The 19,184-nt window shown below is 41.9% G+C and overlaps 1 protein-coding gene across 2 annotated transcripts in view; it reads right to left on the bottom strand.

Moving 5' to 3' along the window:
* Positions 1-18,937, bottom strand: part of ZUP1 (zinc finger containing ubiquitin peptidase 1) — a 74,954-nt gene extending 56,017 nt beyond the window's left edge. The window contains exons 1-3 of one of the 2 annotated variants that reach the window (XM_040428910.1): positions 18,843-18,937; positions 14,042-14,660; positions 9,989-10,102 (exon numbers count right to left, since the gene is read on the bottom strand). In XM_040428910.1, the coding sequence (XP_040284844.1) occupies positions 9,989-10,102; positions 14,042-14,621 (694 nt within the window). In that variant the 5' untranslated portion in view covers positions 14,622-14,660; positions 18,843-18,937. Of the gene's footprint in view, positions 1-9,988; positions 10,103-14,041; positions 14,661-18,768 lie in introns of both variants that reach the window. The other variant, XM_040428909.1, reaches the window with a different exon arrangement.
* Between the last annotated feature and the right edge of the window lie 247 nt (positions 18,938-19,184).

Genomic DNA, 19,184 nt, shown 5'->3' on the forward strand with positions numbered 1-19,184 from the left:
GGACGGATAAAATACTGCAGAATGCTGCAGTATTTTCTCCGTCCAAAATTCCAGAACACCAGTATTATTTTACATTGAAAGGCATTATTGCCGGATCCGCCCTCAAGTGTTCTGGCAAAACGGATCCAGTTTCGCGGTCTGCGCATGCGCAGACCTTTAAAAAATGTGAAAAAGATAAATACCGGACCCGTTGATCCAGATGACAACTGGAGAGACGGATCCGGTATTGCAATGCATTTGTGAGACGGATCCGCATCCGGATCCGTCAACAAATGCTGTCCGTTTGCATACAGATTGCCGGATCTGGCAGGCAGTTCGGGCGATGGAACAGCCTTTCGGAATCCAGCAATGCAAGTGTGAAAGTACCCTAAGGGGTTTTGTAGCCTCTAATTATTTGAATAACTGATCTACAAACATCTAGAGAATGAAATTTTCCTCTTTAGGGTTTTTGGGATAACAAAACGATAGTAATATCTCTTGATTTCTATGGAAATTAGTGACCACTTTAGGAAGGAAGCTAGGGTCAAGTCTGAGGGTAACCCTATAGTCGGAGATGGAGATATGGATCTCGAGGCTAGCGCTTGAATTTCCGCTAAACGTCTACCTGATCTGATGCCGATAAGGAAGGCCGTTTTTAATGACAGATGTTTTATAGAGGAATCTTCTAGAGGCTCAAAGGGGGACCCTGTTACCCCACTAAGCACCGTATTTAAATCCCACTGGGGAGTACAGGAAATAAGAGCCGGTCTAAGCTTGCATGCTGCTCTCATAAATCTCTCTTAATCCAGCGGTGGTCAGCTAATGGGGAATCATAGAATGAACTTAGAGCTGAAGTTTGGACCCTTAGCATACTAGGTCTGAGTCCTAGCTCTAGGCCGTTTTGAAGAAAATCTAACATCTTTTGGATTACTGCACGAGATGTGTTTAGAGAGTGTTGTCCAATCCAGCTGCAAAATTTCTTCCAGATTTTTAGCTGTATTTTAGTGTGTCGACGACTTTCTCCGTTAGGCCCTGATGTCTTAGGATGTTAATTAGAAAATTTTGGTGATAAACTTGTCCCTGCAGAAGCATGTTTTCCTGGTAGGGAAGGGTCCAGGGATGCTGAATAGACATTTGTTTTAATGCTGGGAACTAGCTTCTTTTGGGCCAGTAAGGAGTTATCAGAATTATCGTGACTGGATCCCGAGAAATTTTCTGGATAGTGCGAGGCATAAGCGGAAAAGGAGGTCCCAGGACCATTTTATTGAAAAAGTGTCTACCGCTAGAGGATTTTCTCTTGGGTTTATGGAGCAGAATTTTTTTTACTTGAGAATTTACTTTGGATACAAAATGGCTTACTAAAGGGGAACCCCATTTTTTGGAACAGAAGAGGATTTAAAGACCATTCTCCTGGGTCAAATTTTTTCCTGCTTAAAAAAATCTGCCTCCAATTTGAGATGTAAAGCTGTGAGAGATAGGGTATTCTTTTCTGCCCAAGAGACAATTTTTCTTGGCAAGGACTCCAAGGTTGGTGATCTTGTGCCTCTCTGATATTTTAGGTAGGCTACCGTTAGTCACGTTGTATGAGAAGACCTTGACGTGTTGATTTTTTAGAATGTTGACTGCTTTTTTTGATGAACGGTCGCTTATAATTTTTGAGAAAGAGCCCTGAAATAGAAAAGAGCCCACTTTTGCACGCCATCCGGATTTGCTTGCATCTGTCAGGATTTGGATTTCTGGTTGTTTTTGCCAGGATACTCCTTTCTGAAGATTTTTTTCTTCCTTCCACCAATTTAGGTCTAGATTCACATATCGGGCAATAAGGATTTTCCTGTCTAAGGAGGTGTGTTTCTTGTCCCAGCTCTTCAAGACCCAACTCTGAAGGATTCTAGTGTGGGCCTGGCACCAAGATATTGATACTATGCCCCTCTTAGATCGATCAAGGTCATGAATGTTCCTTGTTCTATTAATGGAACCGTGGAGGATATTGACTCAATCTTGAATCTTCTGTAAAGTATTGACTTGTTCAACAGTTTTAGGTTTATGATCATGCGTGAGGACCCATTTTTTTTTTAACCGGAACCTGAAGTATTACTGCTGAGTTTAGTAATTTATGGATCTCTTCCCACAGTTTTGACGTGACTTTGGGACTGTGGGAAGTGACCTTAAAAATTTTTTTGGGGGGGTTTAAGGAAAATTGAATTTTGTATCCTTGAGCAATGATATTTAAGACCCAAGGGTTTGTAGTTATTTTCTCCCACTGGGGAAGAAAATTTTTCAACCGACCCCCTCACCTTGTCATTGCTTATCTTCTTTTTTATTCTGGGGATTAAGTAAAAATCCGCTGCCTCTGCCTCCCTTAGGGTAACTCCAGCAGACAGATTTCCCTTTACCCCTATAAGATCTAAATTGGGTACTTTGTTGACGAAAAGGACATTTCCTGATGTCCTTCTCTTCTGGGAAACCTATCTTTTTATCAGACGCTTTCTCTAAAATTTTGTCTAGGACAAGGCCGAAGACTTATTGGCCTGAAACGCAACTGAACAAAGCCTGGATTTAGATATTTTATCCCCTGACCAGGACTTCATCCATAATGCTAGCCTTGCGGAGTTTTATAGGGCTACATCTCTGGCCGTAAATCGAACAGACTCTGCCGAAGCATCGGCTAGAAAAGCAGTAACAGATTTCTAAAGGGGAATGGAATTTATAATCTCTTCTCTGGGAGTTTTATTTTTCAAGTGATCTTCCAACTCATTTAGCCATATGAACATCAACCTAGCTACAGATATAGCAGCAATATTAGTTTTAATAGAGAATGTAGATGTTTCCTAGGCTTTTTCCATCACCTTTGCAATTCCATAGGGTCACGAAGTTGAGAAGAGTCCTCAAATGGAAGCATTTTTTTTTTTAATAACCTTGACCACCTGGACGTCTATTTTGGGAGTACCGTCAAAGATTTTTTGATTCTGACGGATCAAAAAGGAGGCGGTTCCTAAACTCTCTAAGGACCCCCAGCCTCTTTTCCGGTTCTAGCCATTTGTCAAGAATCACATCCCGTACATTTTTATGGATAGGGAAAACCATTGCCTTTTTATCCTCAAACCCCCAAACATCTAGTCTTGAACAGGTCATAATTTTGGTATGTCCTCAATACCCATAGTGGATCTAACCACTTTCAACAATTCTTCCAAATCCTCAAGGAAAAGTAATATTTATGTCCTTCCTCAATAAATTCTGCTTCAGAGAATAAGTCTTCTTCACCCAAAGGCTTGGATAAAGAAGCTTCTTTGTCCATCTTCTCAGGATCAGAGGAGGAGGGAACAGAAAGTCTGGGTTTTTTAGGAGGAACCGGAGTATGACTGGTAGCTCCTATGGAAGCCAGAGACGATTTTATCTCTCCTTGAATAATGCTTTTTACTTCAGATAAGATAGACTGTTGCTCTTCTTTAACCCCTTCAAGCGACAGCCAGTTTGGACCAAATGTCGGAGCCCCAATTTTTTAAATCTGACATGTGTCAGTTTATGTGGTAATAACTCTGGAATGTTTTTACTGACCCAAGCCATTCTGAGACTGTTTTCTTGTGACACATCATACTTCATATTAGTAGTGAATTTGAGTTGATATTTTTTTTTTTATGCATAAAAGGTAAAATGTAACACATTTGCAGAAAATTTTAAAAAGTTAAAGAGGACCTTTCATCTGAATCAAGTAAGTAAACTGAATATACATACATGGAGAGCGGTGCCCAGGGATCCCCCTGCACTTACTGTTATCCCCGGGCGCCGCTCCGTTCTCCTGTTATAGGCTCCGGTAAAGTCATAGTTAGGCTCCACCCATTTGAGCCTGCCGCGGTCTCCTTCTCCTATGCTGTAGCGCTGGCCAATCGCAGCGCTCAGCTCTTAGCCATGCTATGAGCTGAGCGCTGCGATTGGCCAGCGCTACAACATAGGAGAAAGAGACGCCGGCAGGCTCAAATGGGTGGAGCCTAACTATGACTTTACCGGAGCCTAACTATGACTTTACCGGAGCTACTCTTTAAGACAGATAGTAATACTTCATAAAATAAATAGTTATTACTTTACATTCCCCTTATGCATGTTTTATGTTGGCATCATTTTTTAAATGTCATTTTATTTTTTAGGACGTTAGAAGGCTTAGAAGTTTAGTAGCAAATTAAAAAATTTGTAAGAAAATTGACAAAACCCACTTTTTTAAAGGAGCAGTTTAGTTATGAAGTCACTTTGTGGGGCTTACATAGTAGAAACCAGGGCTGTGGAGTCGGAGTCGAGGAGTCGGGGGAAATTTTGGGTACCTGGAGTCGGAGTCGGCAAACAATGCACCGACTCCGACTCCTACTAAATTTAGATTGGAATTAAAAAAAATTCACCTCTATCCAGAGATCGTTAGTGATGTGGCCAGAATAGTTACTGCAATGCCATCCACCCAAGTCAGTGTCGAAAGATTATTTTCAGCCCTAAAAATAATAAAGTCTGACTTAAGAGCCTCTATGAAAGAGGATCTGGCAGAGGCAATTCTCTTCCTTAGAACTCTACATTGAATTGATTTGCATTTGCTAAGCCTATAACTACATTTCAAGATTAATATAAACGATTTCTAGGTTTTACAGATTTTGTTTTTGGTTCATTATAGATAAGCTTTGTTTTTGTTCTAAAACAACCAAATAATGTGGTTTGTATTTTTGAACTGGTAAAGATCCTGTTCCTGATGTTTATGCCTGCTGCTACTATCCAGCCACTTGATTGATTAATATTTTTTTTTTTATAAAACTTTGTTTTCATTGTGTTTGTCTTTTGCTTAAACTGTGCAATACAGTAGACTGTTGGCTTCACAGCCAGTAGTCCTGTGGTAGGTTGCGTTTCTTTCCCTCAAGGAATGTATAAAATACATTCGCATATTAATACAGAGGAGTCGGAGTCGGGGAGTCTGAGTCGGAAGTACATAAAACTGAGGAGTCGGAGTCAGAACATTTATCTACCGACTCCACAGCCCTGGTAGAAACCACCCACAAATTACCCCATTTTAGAAACTACACCCCTCAGGTTATTCAAAACTGATTTTACTAACTTTGTTAACCCTTTTAAAATTTCGTTTTTTGTGCAGATTTTCCATTTTAATAAATTTTTCCTGTGACACAGCAAGGGTTAACAGCCAAACAAACCTCAATATTTATTACCCAGATTCTGCAGTTTACAGAAACACCCCATATATGTGGTCGGAACCTGCAGTATGGGTGCACGGCAGGGCGCAGAAGAAAAGGAGCGCCATATTGTTAACGGATTTTACTGCAGACCAAAACCATTCCAGCAGATTTTGCTGGAATGGTTTTCAGGTGCCATGTCATATTTGAAGAGACTCTGAGGAACCCCTAGAAAGAAAACCCCCAAATGTGACCCCATTTTGGGGTCCGGGTGGCAGCGCTCTCAGGTCTCAGCGTCGCCTATTGGCGTCATCTCGTGAGACCCGAGATTTCACGTGAACGCGCGCGTTTACAGCGGCGCGCAGCTCTGAAGTTTAAAATTAAACTACAGCCTGCCAGCACTGATCATTCGCTGGCAGGCTGTAGATGTTTAAAAAAAAAATAAAAAATCGCATCAGAAAGGTATATTAGACGCTGTTTTGTTAACAGCGTCTGATATACCTGCTACCTGGTCCCCTGGTGGTCCCTTTTGCTTGGATCCACCATCAGAGGACACAGGCAGCTCTGTAAGTAGCACCAAGCACCACACTACACTACACTACACACACCCCCCCTGTCACTTATTAACCCCTGATCACCCCATATAGACTCCCTGATCACCCCCCAATAAGGCTCCATTCAGACATCCGTATGCGTTTTGCGGATCCGCAAAACACGGACACCGGCAATGTGCTTTCCGCATTTTGCGGATCCGCACATTGCCAGAACTATATAGAAAATGCCTTTTCTTGTCCGCAATTGCGGACAAGAATAGGACATGTTCTATATTTTTGCGGAACGGAAGTGCGGACCTGGAAGTGCAGATCCGCAATTCCAGATCCGAGCGGGACAAAGTCTGTCCCCATAGAAATGAATGGGTCCGCAATTCCGTTCCGCAAAATGCGGAACAGAATTGCGGACGTGTGAATGGGGCCTAAGGGTCCCTTAGCACCGCCAGTTAGTTAGCTACTTGTTAGGTAGTTAGCGCCCACCGCACCGCAGTCACTGATTAGTCGCTGATTAGCGTCATTGCTGTCGCTAATCAGCACTAGTACAATATAGTATCTGTAAGTGATCAAGACTGATTGCAATCAGATCTATATCAGTACATTAGGGTCACCTTAGGCTCTACAAAAAACGCAGTGTTCGCCCGATCAGGCCTGATATTGTGCCCACACTTGCGTTCAAGTCCGCCCCACCGCAGTGACAGAATTTTTTTTTTTCTGATCACTGCAAAAACACCGTAAAATCGCTGCGGCGCTATAAAGATCACTTTTGAGCTTTTTGGATCTTTATTAGCGATCGCAGCTTTACTTCGCAAGCACATCCTTTTTACTAGGCAGGTGTGCTCTTTTTCCTGGGTAGTCTCAGAGGAATACCCCCTAAATTTAGTTAGCCCAAAATGTCAAAAAAGGGGTATTCCGCTGAATAGTACTTTTAGGATTTCACAGGGCATTTTTACGCATTTGGATTCCAAACTACTTCTCACGCTTTAGGGCCCCTAAAATGCCAGGGCAGTATAAATACCCCACAAATGACACCATTTTGGAAAGAAGACACCCCGAAGTATTCAGTGAGGGGCATGGCGAGTTCATAGAAGATTTTCTTTTTTGGCACAAGTTAGCGGAAATTGATTTTTATTTTTTCTTACAAAGTCTCATATTCCACTAACTTGTGACAAAAATTATTTTTTTACATGAACTCACCATACCCCTCACAGAATACCTTGGGGTGTCTTCTTTCCAAAATGGGGTCACTTGTGTGGTATTTATACTTCCCTAGCATTTTAGGGGCCCTAAAGCGTGAAAAAGTTGTCATTTACAAAGTTGTCATTTACAGAGATATTTCTCACACACAGTATGGGTATATGTAAAAATACACCCCAAAATACATTGCCCTATTTCTCCTGAGTATGGTGATACCACGTGTGACACTTTTTTTGCAGCCTAGGTGCGTAAAGGGGCGGAAAGTCCAACGAGTACCTTTAGGCTTTACAGGGTTGCTTACAATTTAGCCCCGCCCAAAATGCCAGAACAGTAAACACACCACACAAATGACCCCATTTCGGAAAGTAGACACCCCAAGGTATTCACTGAGGGGCATAGTGAGTCCGTGGGGGATTTTTTATTTTTTTTTGCCAGAAGTTAGCAGAAATGGAAACTTTATTATTATTATTTTTTTTTCTCAGAAAGTGTCATTTTCCGCTAACTTGTGAAAAAAAATTAAACCATACATAAACTCACCATGCCCCTCCGCAAATACTTTGGGGTGTCTTTCTAAAATGGGGTCATTTGTGGGGTATTTATACTATCCTGGCATTCTAGCACCTCAAGAAACATGACAGGTGCTCAGAAAGTCAGAGCTGCTTCAAAATGCGGAAATTCACATTTTTGTACCATAGTTTGTAAACGCTATAACTTTTGCGCAAACCAATAAATATACACTTATTGGATTTTTTTTAATCAAAGACATGTAGTATAATAAATTCCGACACAAACTTGTATAGAAATGTAATTATATTTGAACAATTTTACCAGAAAAAGTTAAAAATATACTTTTTTTTGAGAAAATTGCGGTCTATTTTGATTATTATCAGAAAAACGAAAAATCTCAGCAGCAATCAAATACCACCAAAAGAAAGCTGTATTTGTGAGAAGAAAAGGAGGTAAAATTCATTTGGGTGCCAAGTTGCATGACCAAGCAATAAACCGTTAAAATTGTGAAGTGCCGATTTGTAAAAAAGGGCCTGGTCACTAGGGGGGTATAAACCTGTGGTCGTTAAGTGGTTAAGGAATAAATCTAGGGGTGAAGTGAATGCTTTGCCCCAACAAGCGTTTCATAGAATTTAGAAACGCATGGCTGTGAAAATGAAAAATTAACTTTTATTCCAATATAATGTTGCTTTAGCCCCAAATGCTTTATTTTCACAAGGGCTAACAGGAGAAAATGCACCCCACAATTTGTCATGCATTTTTTTCCTGAATACGCCAACACTATACATGGTCGTAAACTGCTGTTTGGGGACACGGCAGCATTTAGAAGGGAAGAAGTGGCATCAGGATTTTCTAACATGTAATTTGCTGAAATTTTTTTTTAGGGGCCATAACATTATTTTTTTTTTCACCAATGTAGCTGTGTGACAGCTTGTTTTTTGTGGGAGGGGCTGTAGTTTTTATTCATATCATTTTGGGGTAAATATGTCTTTTTGATCACTTTTTATAGCATTTTTTGTGGAGGTGAAGTGGGCAAAAATGTCAATTCTGTCAGTGTTTTTTTTTTTTTTTTTTTTAGGGGGTTCCTCTTGCGGACAATATGATTTTATAATTTTATTCTGTGGGTTGATACGGTTATGGGGATACCAAATTTATATATTTTTTTGTGTTTTACAACTTTTTCTGCATAAAATCGCTTTTGTATTAAAAATAAATTATTTTTTGCATTGTCATATACTAAAGTCCATAACTTTTTTAATTTTTTCACCATTGTAGCTGTGTGAGGGTTTGTTTTTTGCGGGATGGGTTGTAGTTTTTATTAGTATCATTTTGGGATACATAAGTCTTTTTGATCACTTTTTATACAATTTTTTGTTCACTAATGCAAGATTTGCATAGTTTCTTCTTCTAATTTTCTGGGAGCCTTTTATTGCGGGTAGCACATTTCTGAGATCTAGCTTTAGTTCCTCTTTTGCTCCCTAATAAAAGAAAGAAAGAGCAATCATTTCAACCAGACAGCGATATATAAAGAGAAAATATATATCTACCCAAAGGGGAACTCATGGTGGGTAACACAGTGGACTTGGTGGACAGAACAATGTTGGTCGGAGTCTCAGATGCTGACATGCTGAGGAGGCTAGCTTCAATACTTCTGTGTTTGGCTGGCTTTTTGAAGACTATTTACCGCCCAGGACAAGTGCTTCCTCTTCCTGGATGCGAACTGAGGATCCCCCCCAACGTGGTGGAACACACGTGGATATGGGGATTGTAGCAGAGACACCCCACACACTTCTGGGTGTGCTCCGGATGTCCAATATGTAGTGCCACCACCTGCCACCGGCTGAAACCAGCTGCCGTGTCCCCTGATAAAGGTAGGAGATATGGCAGGCAGAAGGGGTAAACAGGCTCCCAATCTACAGGAGCGAGTACCCCGCAATAATCCTATGCCCGGCATTGGCTCCTGCTGCAAGAGGGCAAGGAAAGAGATAAGCCCAGACCCTCCAGGGTAGGAAAGAAGTAAGGGGAGCCCCAGCTACCGATACCCAACTGGACTTGAACATTAAAATAAAGAAATTAAACTAAATATTCACCTCCCTATAAGAGAGGCCTCTCTCTGTGCGGCCCCATGTAGGGACAGGAAACACTGAGGGGAATGGGTGGGTGGGCCAATTTAAACTCTCCGTTTGTGTTCCTGTCCCTACATAGGTCAGGGGTCAATCTCCTTGTGGCCGTTATGGTGGATGAAATGGAAATAGGGCATGCTTCTGTGCTAAAACCACGGACCGTGCTAAAAGACGGATGTGTGAATGCATGTATTAAAACTAATGGGTACATATGCTGTCCGTTGAGAACACCGACAGCACACGTCCATGAATCACTGACATGTGAATAAGGTCTTACACCCATAACATGTTTTTACATTGTATTTGCAATAAATGCATGTACTGAAAAACTGGCCCATGACTCAGTCCATGCAAAGGACCATTGGGGTTTCGATACAACCTTATGCAGAAACCATTTAGGGTGATCATGAAAAAAAAAAAATGGCACACAGCACCACTTTCTTTCTAATTAATAACAGTGGAAAAATCTAAGTACCTGTATTTGTGTCACAGGTGTCTTCCAAGTGCAGATACACATGTTCTTGCAGGATGTTAGCAGTGGAACAGACCAGAGAACACATGGGGCATTCGTACTGCTGTTTGACATGTTCTAAAAGAAGCAAAAAAATGTAATGCAATCATTTCTCCTTCACATATTTTTTACAGAGACAAAAACACCATAAGAAACTACAAACACAGAGTTATATCAGTTTTAGGGTCCATTCACACGTCCGCAATTTCGTTCCGCATTTTGCGGAACAGAATTGCGGACCCATTCTGGGTACGCAACTCCGATCCCGAAAAATATAGAACATGTCCTATTCTTGTCCGCAATTGCGGACAAGAATAGGCATTTTCTATTAAGTGCTGGCGATGTGCGGTCCACAAAATGCGGAACGCACATCGCCGATGTCCGTGTTTTGCGGATCCACACACACGGACGTGTGAATAGACCCCTAGAACTATGGATGAAAAATGGCCCTAAAATAACACACACACACAGAGCATGCTGCAAGTAAAAATGCAATCTAAGAAGAAAACATCTTACTCCACTACTAAGTTGTATTTGCAGCAAAGGTGTGTAAATCCAGCCTAAAAACATAAGCAGACAGTAGCTGCCTATGCGCAGTATAGTGTTGTTCCGATACCAAAATTTTGATTCGGTTTCGATACAATAAAAAAGTATTGCGATACTCGATACCACGCGGAATAAATAAATAAATAACCAAAAAGCACCGTGTGCATTCCGCATTTTATGGAACGTCCGGCCCATAATACAACAGTCCGATCCTATTTTTTGGGGGGGACAAGGTGACAAAAAATAAATAAAAAATGGCGAATCACGCAGTTTTTATTTATTTTTTTCCTGTTACGGCGTTCACCGCATAGGACATTTTTTTTATATTTGAATAGTTTGGACTTTTTAGACATGGCGATATGTGATATAAAATATATAAACAATAAATAAATAAACATATGTAAAATTGGGAAAGGGGGTGGTTTATACTTAATATTTTGATGTTTAAAAAATAAATAAATAAAATTATAACTATTTTCCCCCTTAGGGGCCAGAACCTGGGATCTTTCATCCCTTGTCCTATTCACCCTAATAAATCTCTATCAGGGTGAATAGGACTTCACACTGTCCCTGCAGCCCTGTGCCCTGTGCACACAGCAGCAGGGAGCTTAACATGGCAGCCAGAGCTTTAGTAGCGTCCTGGCTGCCAGGGTAACCGATCGGAGCCTTAGGATTTTTTTATTTATTTTTTACAGGTCTGTATGCGGAACCATTCACTTTAATGGAGCTTGGAAAAAAACAAATGACTCAGCATGCATTCTGTTCCCGTATATCTGTTCCGCAAAAAAAAAAAAAAAAAAAAACGAACATGTCCTATTCTTGTCGTATTTTTTGGGGGAACAAGGCGACCAAAAAAATTGCAAATCACGCAGTTTTTATTTTATTCTTTTTCTGTTACGGCGTTCACCGCATAAGAGATATTCTTTTATATTTTAATAGTTTGGACTTTTCGGACGTGGCGATACGTAATATAAAATTTTTGTAAACGAAGACAGCACTCCAAATCGAGGTGAACAATAGGGTTTATTGGTCCATGTGACAGCAACATTTCAGCTCACTGCTTGGGGCCTCTGTCAAGCTAAAATGACATGTGTATAGTACCGCAACTTATACAGGTGGCAATCAAAGTGACATTTACATAATTGATGAATAATTTTTAAAAAATTTATAAAAAGTCCATATAAAACATGATAAAAATATTTGATTTGATAATGTCCATAATGTGATTCCTTCATATGAGTGACACAATAATTGCATTGCGCACTTCCGGATGCTTCGTTGGCCCTGCGTGTCCCTGGCTATGAGTGAGACTGTTCAATCATGCACTTTGATTTTATGTCACTTCACCCGATTTGTTTTTTTAGACACAATCATGTTATGCACTATTAATTAGATAATAATCATAAACATTTCTTATTGGATCAAATTATGGATTATTGTGTCACTCATATGAAGGAATCACATTATGGACATTATCAAATCAAATATTTTTATCATGTTTTATATGGACTTTTTATAATTTTTTTAAAAATTATTCATCAATTATGTAAATGTCACTTTGATTGCCACCTGTGTAAGTTGCGGTACTATGCACATGTCATTTTAGCTTGACAGAGGCCCCAAGCAGTGAGCTGAAATGTTGCTGTCACATGGGCCAATAAACCCTATTGTTCAACTCAATTCGGAGTGCTGCCTTCGTTTACTAAGATTGTACTAGGCGAACCTGGGTCTCTGGTTGCTGGAAGGAATTGCACCAATTTTTGGAGTGCTACTTTTTTTTTTTTTTATTTGAGATTATATATATATATATATATATATATATATATATATATATATATTTATTTATTTTATAAAGCAGAAAGGTCAGCAGCACTCTATAGGTATGCCAGGTGCAATTCCACGAAAGTCCCCGGACCAAGAACAGTAAGGTAGAAATGATGAAAAAGTGCTGACTGTATATATATATTTTTTTTTTTTTATTTCCCCTTTTTATTTAATAACTATTTTCCCCCTTAGGGGCTAGAACCTGGGAGCTTACCATGCCAGCCAGGGCTTCAGGAGCGTCCTGGCTGCCATGGTAACCAACTGGAGCCCCGCGATGACACTGCTGGGGCTTCGATCGGAACTGCCATTGCCAACAATGAGGAGGAGGGGAGTGGACTCTGTGGCCACTGCCACCAATGATTTAATACTGGGGTGGTTGGTTGTGTGTGGGGGAGAGGGGCGCCAGTGACTTTAATACTGGGGGGGAGCACTGCGCCACCAATGTTTTTAATACTGGGGTTGGGGGGAGGAAGGGCGAACTGTGTCACCAATGTTTAATTGAAATACAGGAGGCGGGTGCCTGCTGCAGAATCACATACCTGCCACCCGACCTATCGGTAAAAGGCAAATCCCGGAATCAATTCAATACCGGTACAAAAGTATCGATTGGGTATCGATAATTCGATACCCGGTGCAACCCTAGGAGCAACACCCCCCTGCTCCTAAAGGCTAATTTGCATATTATAAAAGTTAGAATTGTGCAGTAACGGGGGCATGAATAAACACAAGAATAGCAGAGTTAGGTTATGCTGACATTAGCACAAATCTTTAATGTCAGACAGTTTAAGGCCGAATGCACGGCAGTGTTCCGCGGCCGAGAGCGGTCCGTGGTATGCCGGGCTGGATTCCTGTTCAGAGCAGGAGCGCACGGCGTCATTGGTTGCTATGACGCCGTACGCTTCATGTCGCCGCCGCACTACAGTAATACACTATACAAGTGTATTACTGTAGTGCAGTGGCGGCATGAAGTGCACGGCGTCATAGCAACCAATGACGCCGTGCGCTCCTGCTCTGAACAGGAATCCAGCCCGGCATACCACGGACCGCTCTCGGCCGCGGAACACGGCCGTGTGCATTCGGCCTAATAGGGATAATTCTGGTGACAGAAACCCTTTAAGACGGATTGCAAAATGGAAACCTTTAGAGGCATTCCATCATAATGGAAATCTATGGGATCATAACGGATCTGTTATGCTCCCATAGACTTCTATTATGACAAAATGCAAAGTGGAATGCCTCTAAAGGTTTCCCTTTTGCATTCCGTCTTAAGAATTACATTATTTTCTGATATAACCATGTTATAACAGAAAATAATAAAGTAATTCATAAATCGCCCGAACTTTAGTGAAAAAGTCTGGTTACCTGAACTCGCAAAGTTCAGGTTTGCTCATTCCTACTCAGCACAAACATGTGCATGAATGGCACGTGAGAGCTGAGGCCAGTAATTGGCAGCAGTAGTCACGTTAACTTCGGACATAACGTCATCATTGCAGGACCAGTGGAAGAACTGTAGCAGCTGGACACTAAAAAAAAGTGAATAAGGGTCTTTTGATTCATGTTATACAGCCCCCTGTTCTGTGCCTATTAAAAAAAATTATTTTGCAAAACCCCTATAAGGTTATCACACAAGACATATAATAAACTAGCCTTTAGTGGGTGACGTCAAGAGATCTGCATGTTCCCTTCTCACGTGTAGTTCAAGTTTGTCTATAGAGTTTTTAGTTTCACTGCAAAAGGGGCACTCAATAACAAGGTCTTCACTGCCAGCAATGGGGGATGCACATGCCGTAGGTGGATCACTATCAAGTCCAGAGGCTTCTGATGCTGGAATTGCATGGAGAGTCTTAGCGTTCTTGGGGACATCCGCTTCTTTACAGCTGCTTTGTGATTTCTTGGTATTCAGCTCTACGTCTAGAGGAACCCAACGTTTTTCAGGAGTCTTTATGTGGTGTCCTGTTCCAAGATCTTTGTCTGGTGTACTGATGGAGCTGCTGCTGGAAAAGGTTGGACCATCATGGGCATCCTTAGACTGCTCCTCATCACTACACCATGGCTCCAAGGTGTCTGCATGAGCTGTTTGAATGTGGTGGCTCAGTTCATCATATGTGAGACCAGCAAGTGTACAGAAAGGACACCAACAGTCTTGTTCCATGTGTGCTAAAAGCAAATGGCTCTTCATGTCATCTTCAGAGGACACTTCCTGTGTGCATATGTCACACACCAGCATGTTGGAGCTACTCTTCCAGTCCACATGCAATAGATAAGTCTGACAAAAGACAGTAAATGTTAATATGCAGAATAACAAAGGACTAGATAGATAGATGAGAAGATAGATAGATAGATGAGAAGATAGATAGATAGATGAGAAGATAGATAGATAGATAGATGAGAAGATAGATAGATAGATAGATGAGAAGATAGATAGATAGATAGATGAGAAGATAGATAGATAGATGAGAAGATAGATAGATAGATGAGAAGATAGATAGATAGATGAGAAGATAGATAGATAGATGAGAAGATAGATAGATAGATGAGAAGATAGATAGATAGATGAGAAGATAGATAGATAGATAGATGAGAAGATAGATAGATAGATAGATAGATGAGAAGATAGATAGATAGATAGATAGATGAGAAGATAGATGAGAAGATAGATAGATAGATAGATGAGAAGATAGATGAGAAGATAGATAGATAGATAGATAGATAGATAGATAGATAGATAGATAGATAGATAGATAGATAGATAGATAGATAGATAGATAGATGAGAAGATAGATAGATGAGAAGATAGATAGATGAGAAGATAGATAGATAGATGGATAACTGATTTAACCAATGTGGTATCTAAGTAAGAAAAGAAATCTTATTTTCTTATCTGTTTTTATTCCATTTCCTGGACATGAATATGGGGGCGGCCATCTTGCCTGAGCTACTCTTTACAGCATTTACAGAGCATTTACCATGGGCCATAGACACAATGGTCAGGAGGTGACCTCAGTGACTTCTATGGGAGGGTTCTCTAGACATGCTCTGTGACCTGCGCAAGGGAAGAATAGATCAACTCAGGCAATCACCTACTGTGAATGGTGGATCCTGTCTTATCTGTACACAGAAGTGATATCATTACAGGCTGTACAGACCAAGAAGTGACGCCTATTATTAGGCCTAGTGGTCAGTGCGAAAACTGCAGGATTTTATGGTTTTTGTTTAAGGGTCCATTCACACGTCCGCAATTTCGTTCCGCTTTTCTATGGGGCAGTATGAAGTGCTGCCCGGATACGGAATTGCGGATCCGCACTTCCGGGTCCGCAATTCTGATCCCGAAAAATATAGAACATGTCCTATTCTTGTCCACAATTGCGGACAAGAATATGCATTTTCTATTCAGTGCCGGCGATGTGCTGACCGCAAAATGCGGAACGCACATCGTCGATGTCCGTGTTTTGCGGATCCACACACACGGACGTGTGAATGGACCCTAAAGGGGCTATCCAGGAAATGATAATGATGACCTATCCTCAGGATAGGTTATCATTATCACACCAGTGGGGTCCAAGTCCCAGCATCCCCATCAATCAGCCGGACCAGGGGGCTCCCAGCAGGGGCAGACTGGGAACTTAAAGTAGCCCTGGAAAAAATTCTAAAAAAGTGGCCCAGCTTTGTAGTTCGGTCCAAATTGATGGAAAGCAGGGTCAGCAATACCATGTTGTGACACATTATACCACACCGACAGAGCCAAATACCACAGCCCAACACAAAATACATCCCCAGAAACTTCCACTGTCCGGCCATGAGGAGGGCTCAGGCGCCCCCCTGGGCATCGGCACACCGGGAAATTTCCCTGTAAGGTCTATGGCCAATCTAGCCCTGGCTCCCAGCAGCTCGCCGCCATACATAGTACAGCCGCTGTGCTTGGTATTGAAGTAATTGGGGCTGAGCTGCAATACCAAGCACAGCTGCTGTACTATCTAAGGCGGCGAGCTGCAACTAGGTCGTGTGACCGATGTACAGTGATGTCACATGGCCTAGGAAGAGGCCATGGCACTCACAGAGCGGGGTCCCAGGACTCAGACTCCCTATCACAGCTCATGGGGCGTGTCCATGCTCTTCCCATCACAGCTCAGAAGGCAGTTGAAGGATGAAACTGAGCATGTGCGCTGATCAAACAAATAAAAAATATATAATAAAAATAAAACAGCAGGTGGCGCTATACAGATACATTTTATTGAATAACTCAGTGGCTATGCTAAATTTCTAATAACAGCCAATTACAAAAGTATTCAGATCCAGGTGCTGGTTTGAAAACTGTATAATATTTTTCATGGGAAAATCCCTTTAATTCAAAACCATGTCAGACCAATCAGAAAAGTCGTTCACCATACGGCCCTCATAGATGGCTAGTGTATAGGCAGCTATTCTTTAACAGGAATGGCTCCCAGCAGTGGAAAGTGAACAAACTACCTTTTCACCCTTAAAGGGACACTGTCACCTGGATTTCACTTACTGAGCTATTAACACCACCACATCAGTCTCCACGATTTATATTACAATATACTAGTATTACCGCCCTGTGTCTTGTAATTTGTCTATAAAATCGCTTTTATTAATATTCTAATTACCTCAATAAGGAGTCCAAGGGGCTGTCCCTTCGGCCGTTGGAGCCCAGCCGCGCCCCACTGCTAATTTATTCACTGCTCATCGCCGACGTAAGGTGTTTGTTGCGCCTGAAATCTTGCGCATGCGCCGTGGACGGCCTCACAGAGCCAGCTTCGCTCGACCCGGAAATGTGCGAGATTTCGGGCACAACAAACACATTACGTCGGCAAAGAGCAGTGAAAAAATTAGCAGTGGGGCAGTGCTGGGCTCCAAGATAATGCGCGCGGCTGGGCTCCAACGGCCAGAGGGACAGCCCCTTGGGCTCCTTATTGAGGTAATTAGCATATTAAAGCGATTTTATAGACAAATGACAAGACACAGGGCGGTAATACTAGTATATAATGTTAATAGCTCAGTAATAGTGTTGAGCGAACTCGTGTTTTAAGCTCTGCGTCCAAAGTTCGGGTTATCGAAGAACCCCGTTATGGATTCCAAATTCCGTTATGATCCGTGGTAGCGGAATCCATAACGGGATTCTTCGATAACCCGAACTTTGGACGCAGAACTTAAAACACGAGTTCGCTCAACACTACTGAAATGCAGGTGACGGTGTCCCTTTAATTCTGCTGGGAGTGTCCTGTTCTTGGCCATAAATAAGGTTCTGATCCCATACAGCTGGTTTTTGGTAATTTTTTTTTCACCAAATCAGATTTGCCCATCAGATTGCCAGATAAAGAAACATGATCCATCACTCCACAACGGTGTTCCTCAGCTCCAGTCCTCAGGGCCCACCTGCTGGTCATGTTTTCGCAATTTAGTTTGTATTGGGCAGGTGATATTGTGATTGTCAGTGCATCAGGACTTACCACAGGTATTCATTAGTTGGGGTATTCTCAAATCGTGGCTGGTAGGTGGGCCCTGGGGACTGGAGTTGGGGAGCACTGCTCCACAGATCATGTTTCCACTGCTCCAGAGTACAGTGGTGGTCTCTTTTATACAACTCCATCTGATGTTTGGCATTATGCCTGGTCATGAAAGGCTTGCATCCAGCTGCTGAAAGGCTTGCATCCACTTTTATGCATCATATGCCTCAGCACTCTGCAAACATAGTCTGCAACCATACCTGTCTGCCACTTTCTTCTAAAAGGCTTCCCCGTGATCATGGAATATCTAGGAGGCAAGACATTGAATCATAAAATGGCTTATTGAAACATTGGCAAGGCCACACTGGAATTCAGTGCAATCTTTAAGATGATCCATTTGTAAAGGCAGACTGCATGGAAGCTAGGAGCTGAATTTTGTACATCTGTGGCAATGAGACTGAACAAAACACCTGAATTCAATGATTAACAGTGGTGTCACAATACTTTTCTTAGTATAGTGTATGTCCATAGGGAGTAATGTACAAGTCCCTCTTAAGGGGTTATCCAAGATAATTAAAAATGTCAACAAGACACCAATTGGTCTAAAATAAAAAATGTTATACTTAAAAAAAAAAAAAAGTTCTGATCCCAACGGTGACATCATAAGTTCTGTTTCTAAAGGATCCACGATGTCTATGACAGATCTGTTCTCTGGCTCAGACACTACCACCAGTGTGAACTGAACCATATAGAACATGCGTCTAATAATAATCTGAATGAATGCGCCCTCCTGTTAGCCTATACAGTCAGAGCTCCCATACTAGTGCCCTGAGGGGATGAAGCAACCTCTGTCATGCCAGGCTAGTCCAGACTTTAGATTATACATGCTCCTGGGTGGCCACTACAGACTTCACATGCACTGTGTCCAGCATTCCATAAGGTTTCCTATCATTCACAATCACACAGCCCCTTCCCCTCCTTACGTGCCCACAGCTCTGACAGGTAGGTGAAGTCCCTTTCACTTTCCAGTTTCTTTTTCCTCCAAGTTTGCAGAGCGGCAGTACAGCTGAGGAAAGCCCCGCCCACAACTGACGTAGAATTCCCGAGCCAGCGTTCGGAACCCTCTTTGCTCTGGGGTGATACTGCTGCGGGAAGCACCGCCCACGAGTGACGTAAAATGTGAGAGCCGACGTACGGAACATGCGGCGGCCATGATGTGGTTGGCTGATTAGTGCTCCAAGGAACGGATCGTCTGCAGATTGTGAAAAGAACGATGCCGAGCAGTGTAATGTCTGCATACGGGACATTAGCTCGCTTGTATTCAC

Source organism: Bufo bufo, chromosome 4 (genome assembly GCF_905171765.1).
Source record: "Bufo bufo chromosome 4, aBufBuf1.1, whole genome shotgun sequence".
Lineage (NCBI taxonomy): Eukaryota > Metazoa > Chordata > Amphibia > Anura > Bufonidae > Bufo > Bufo bufo.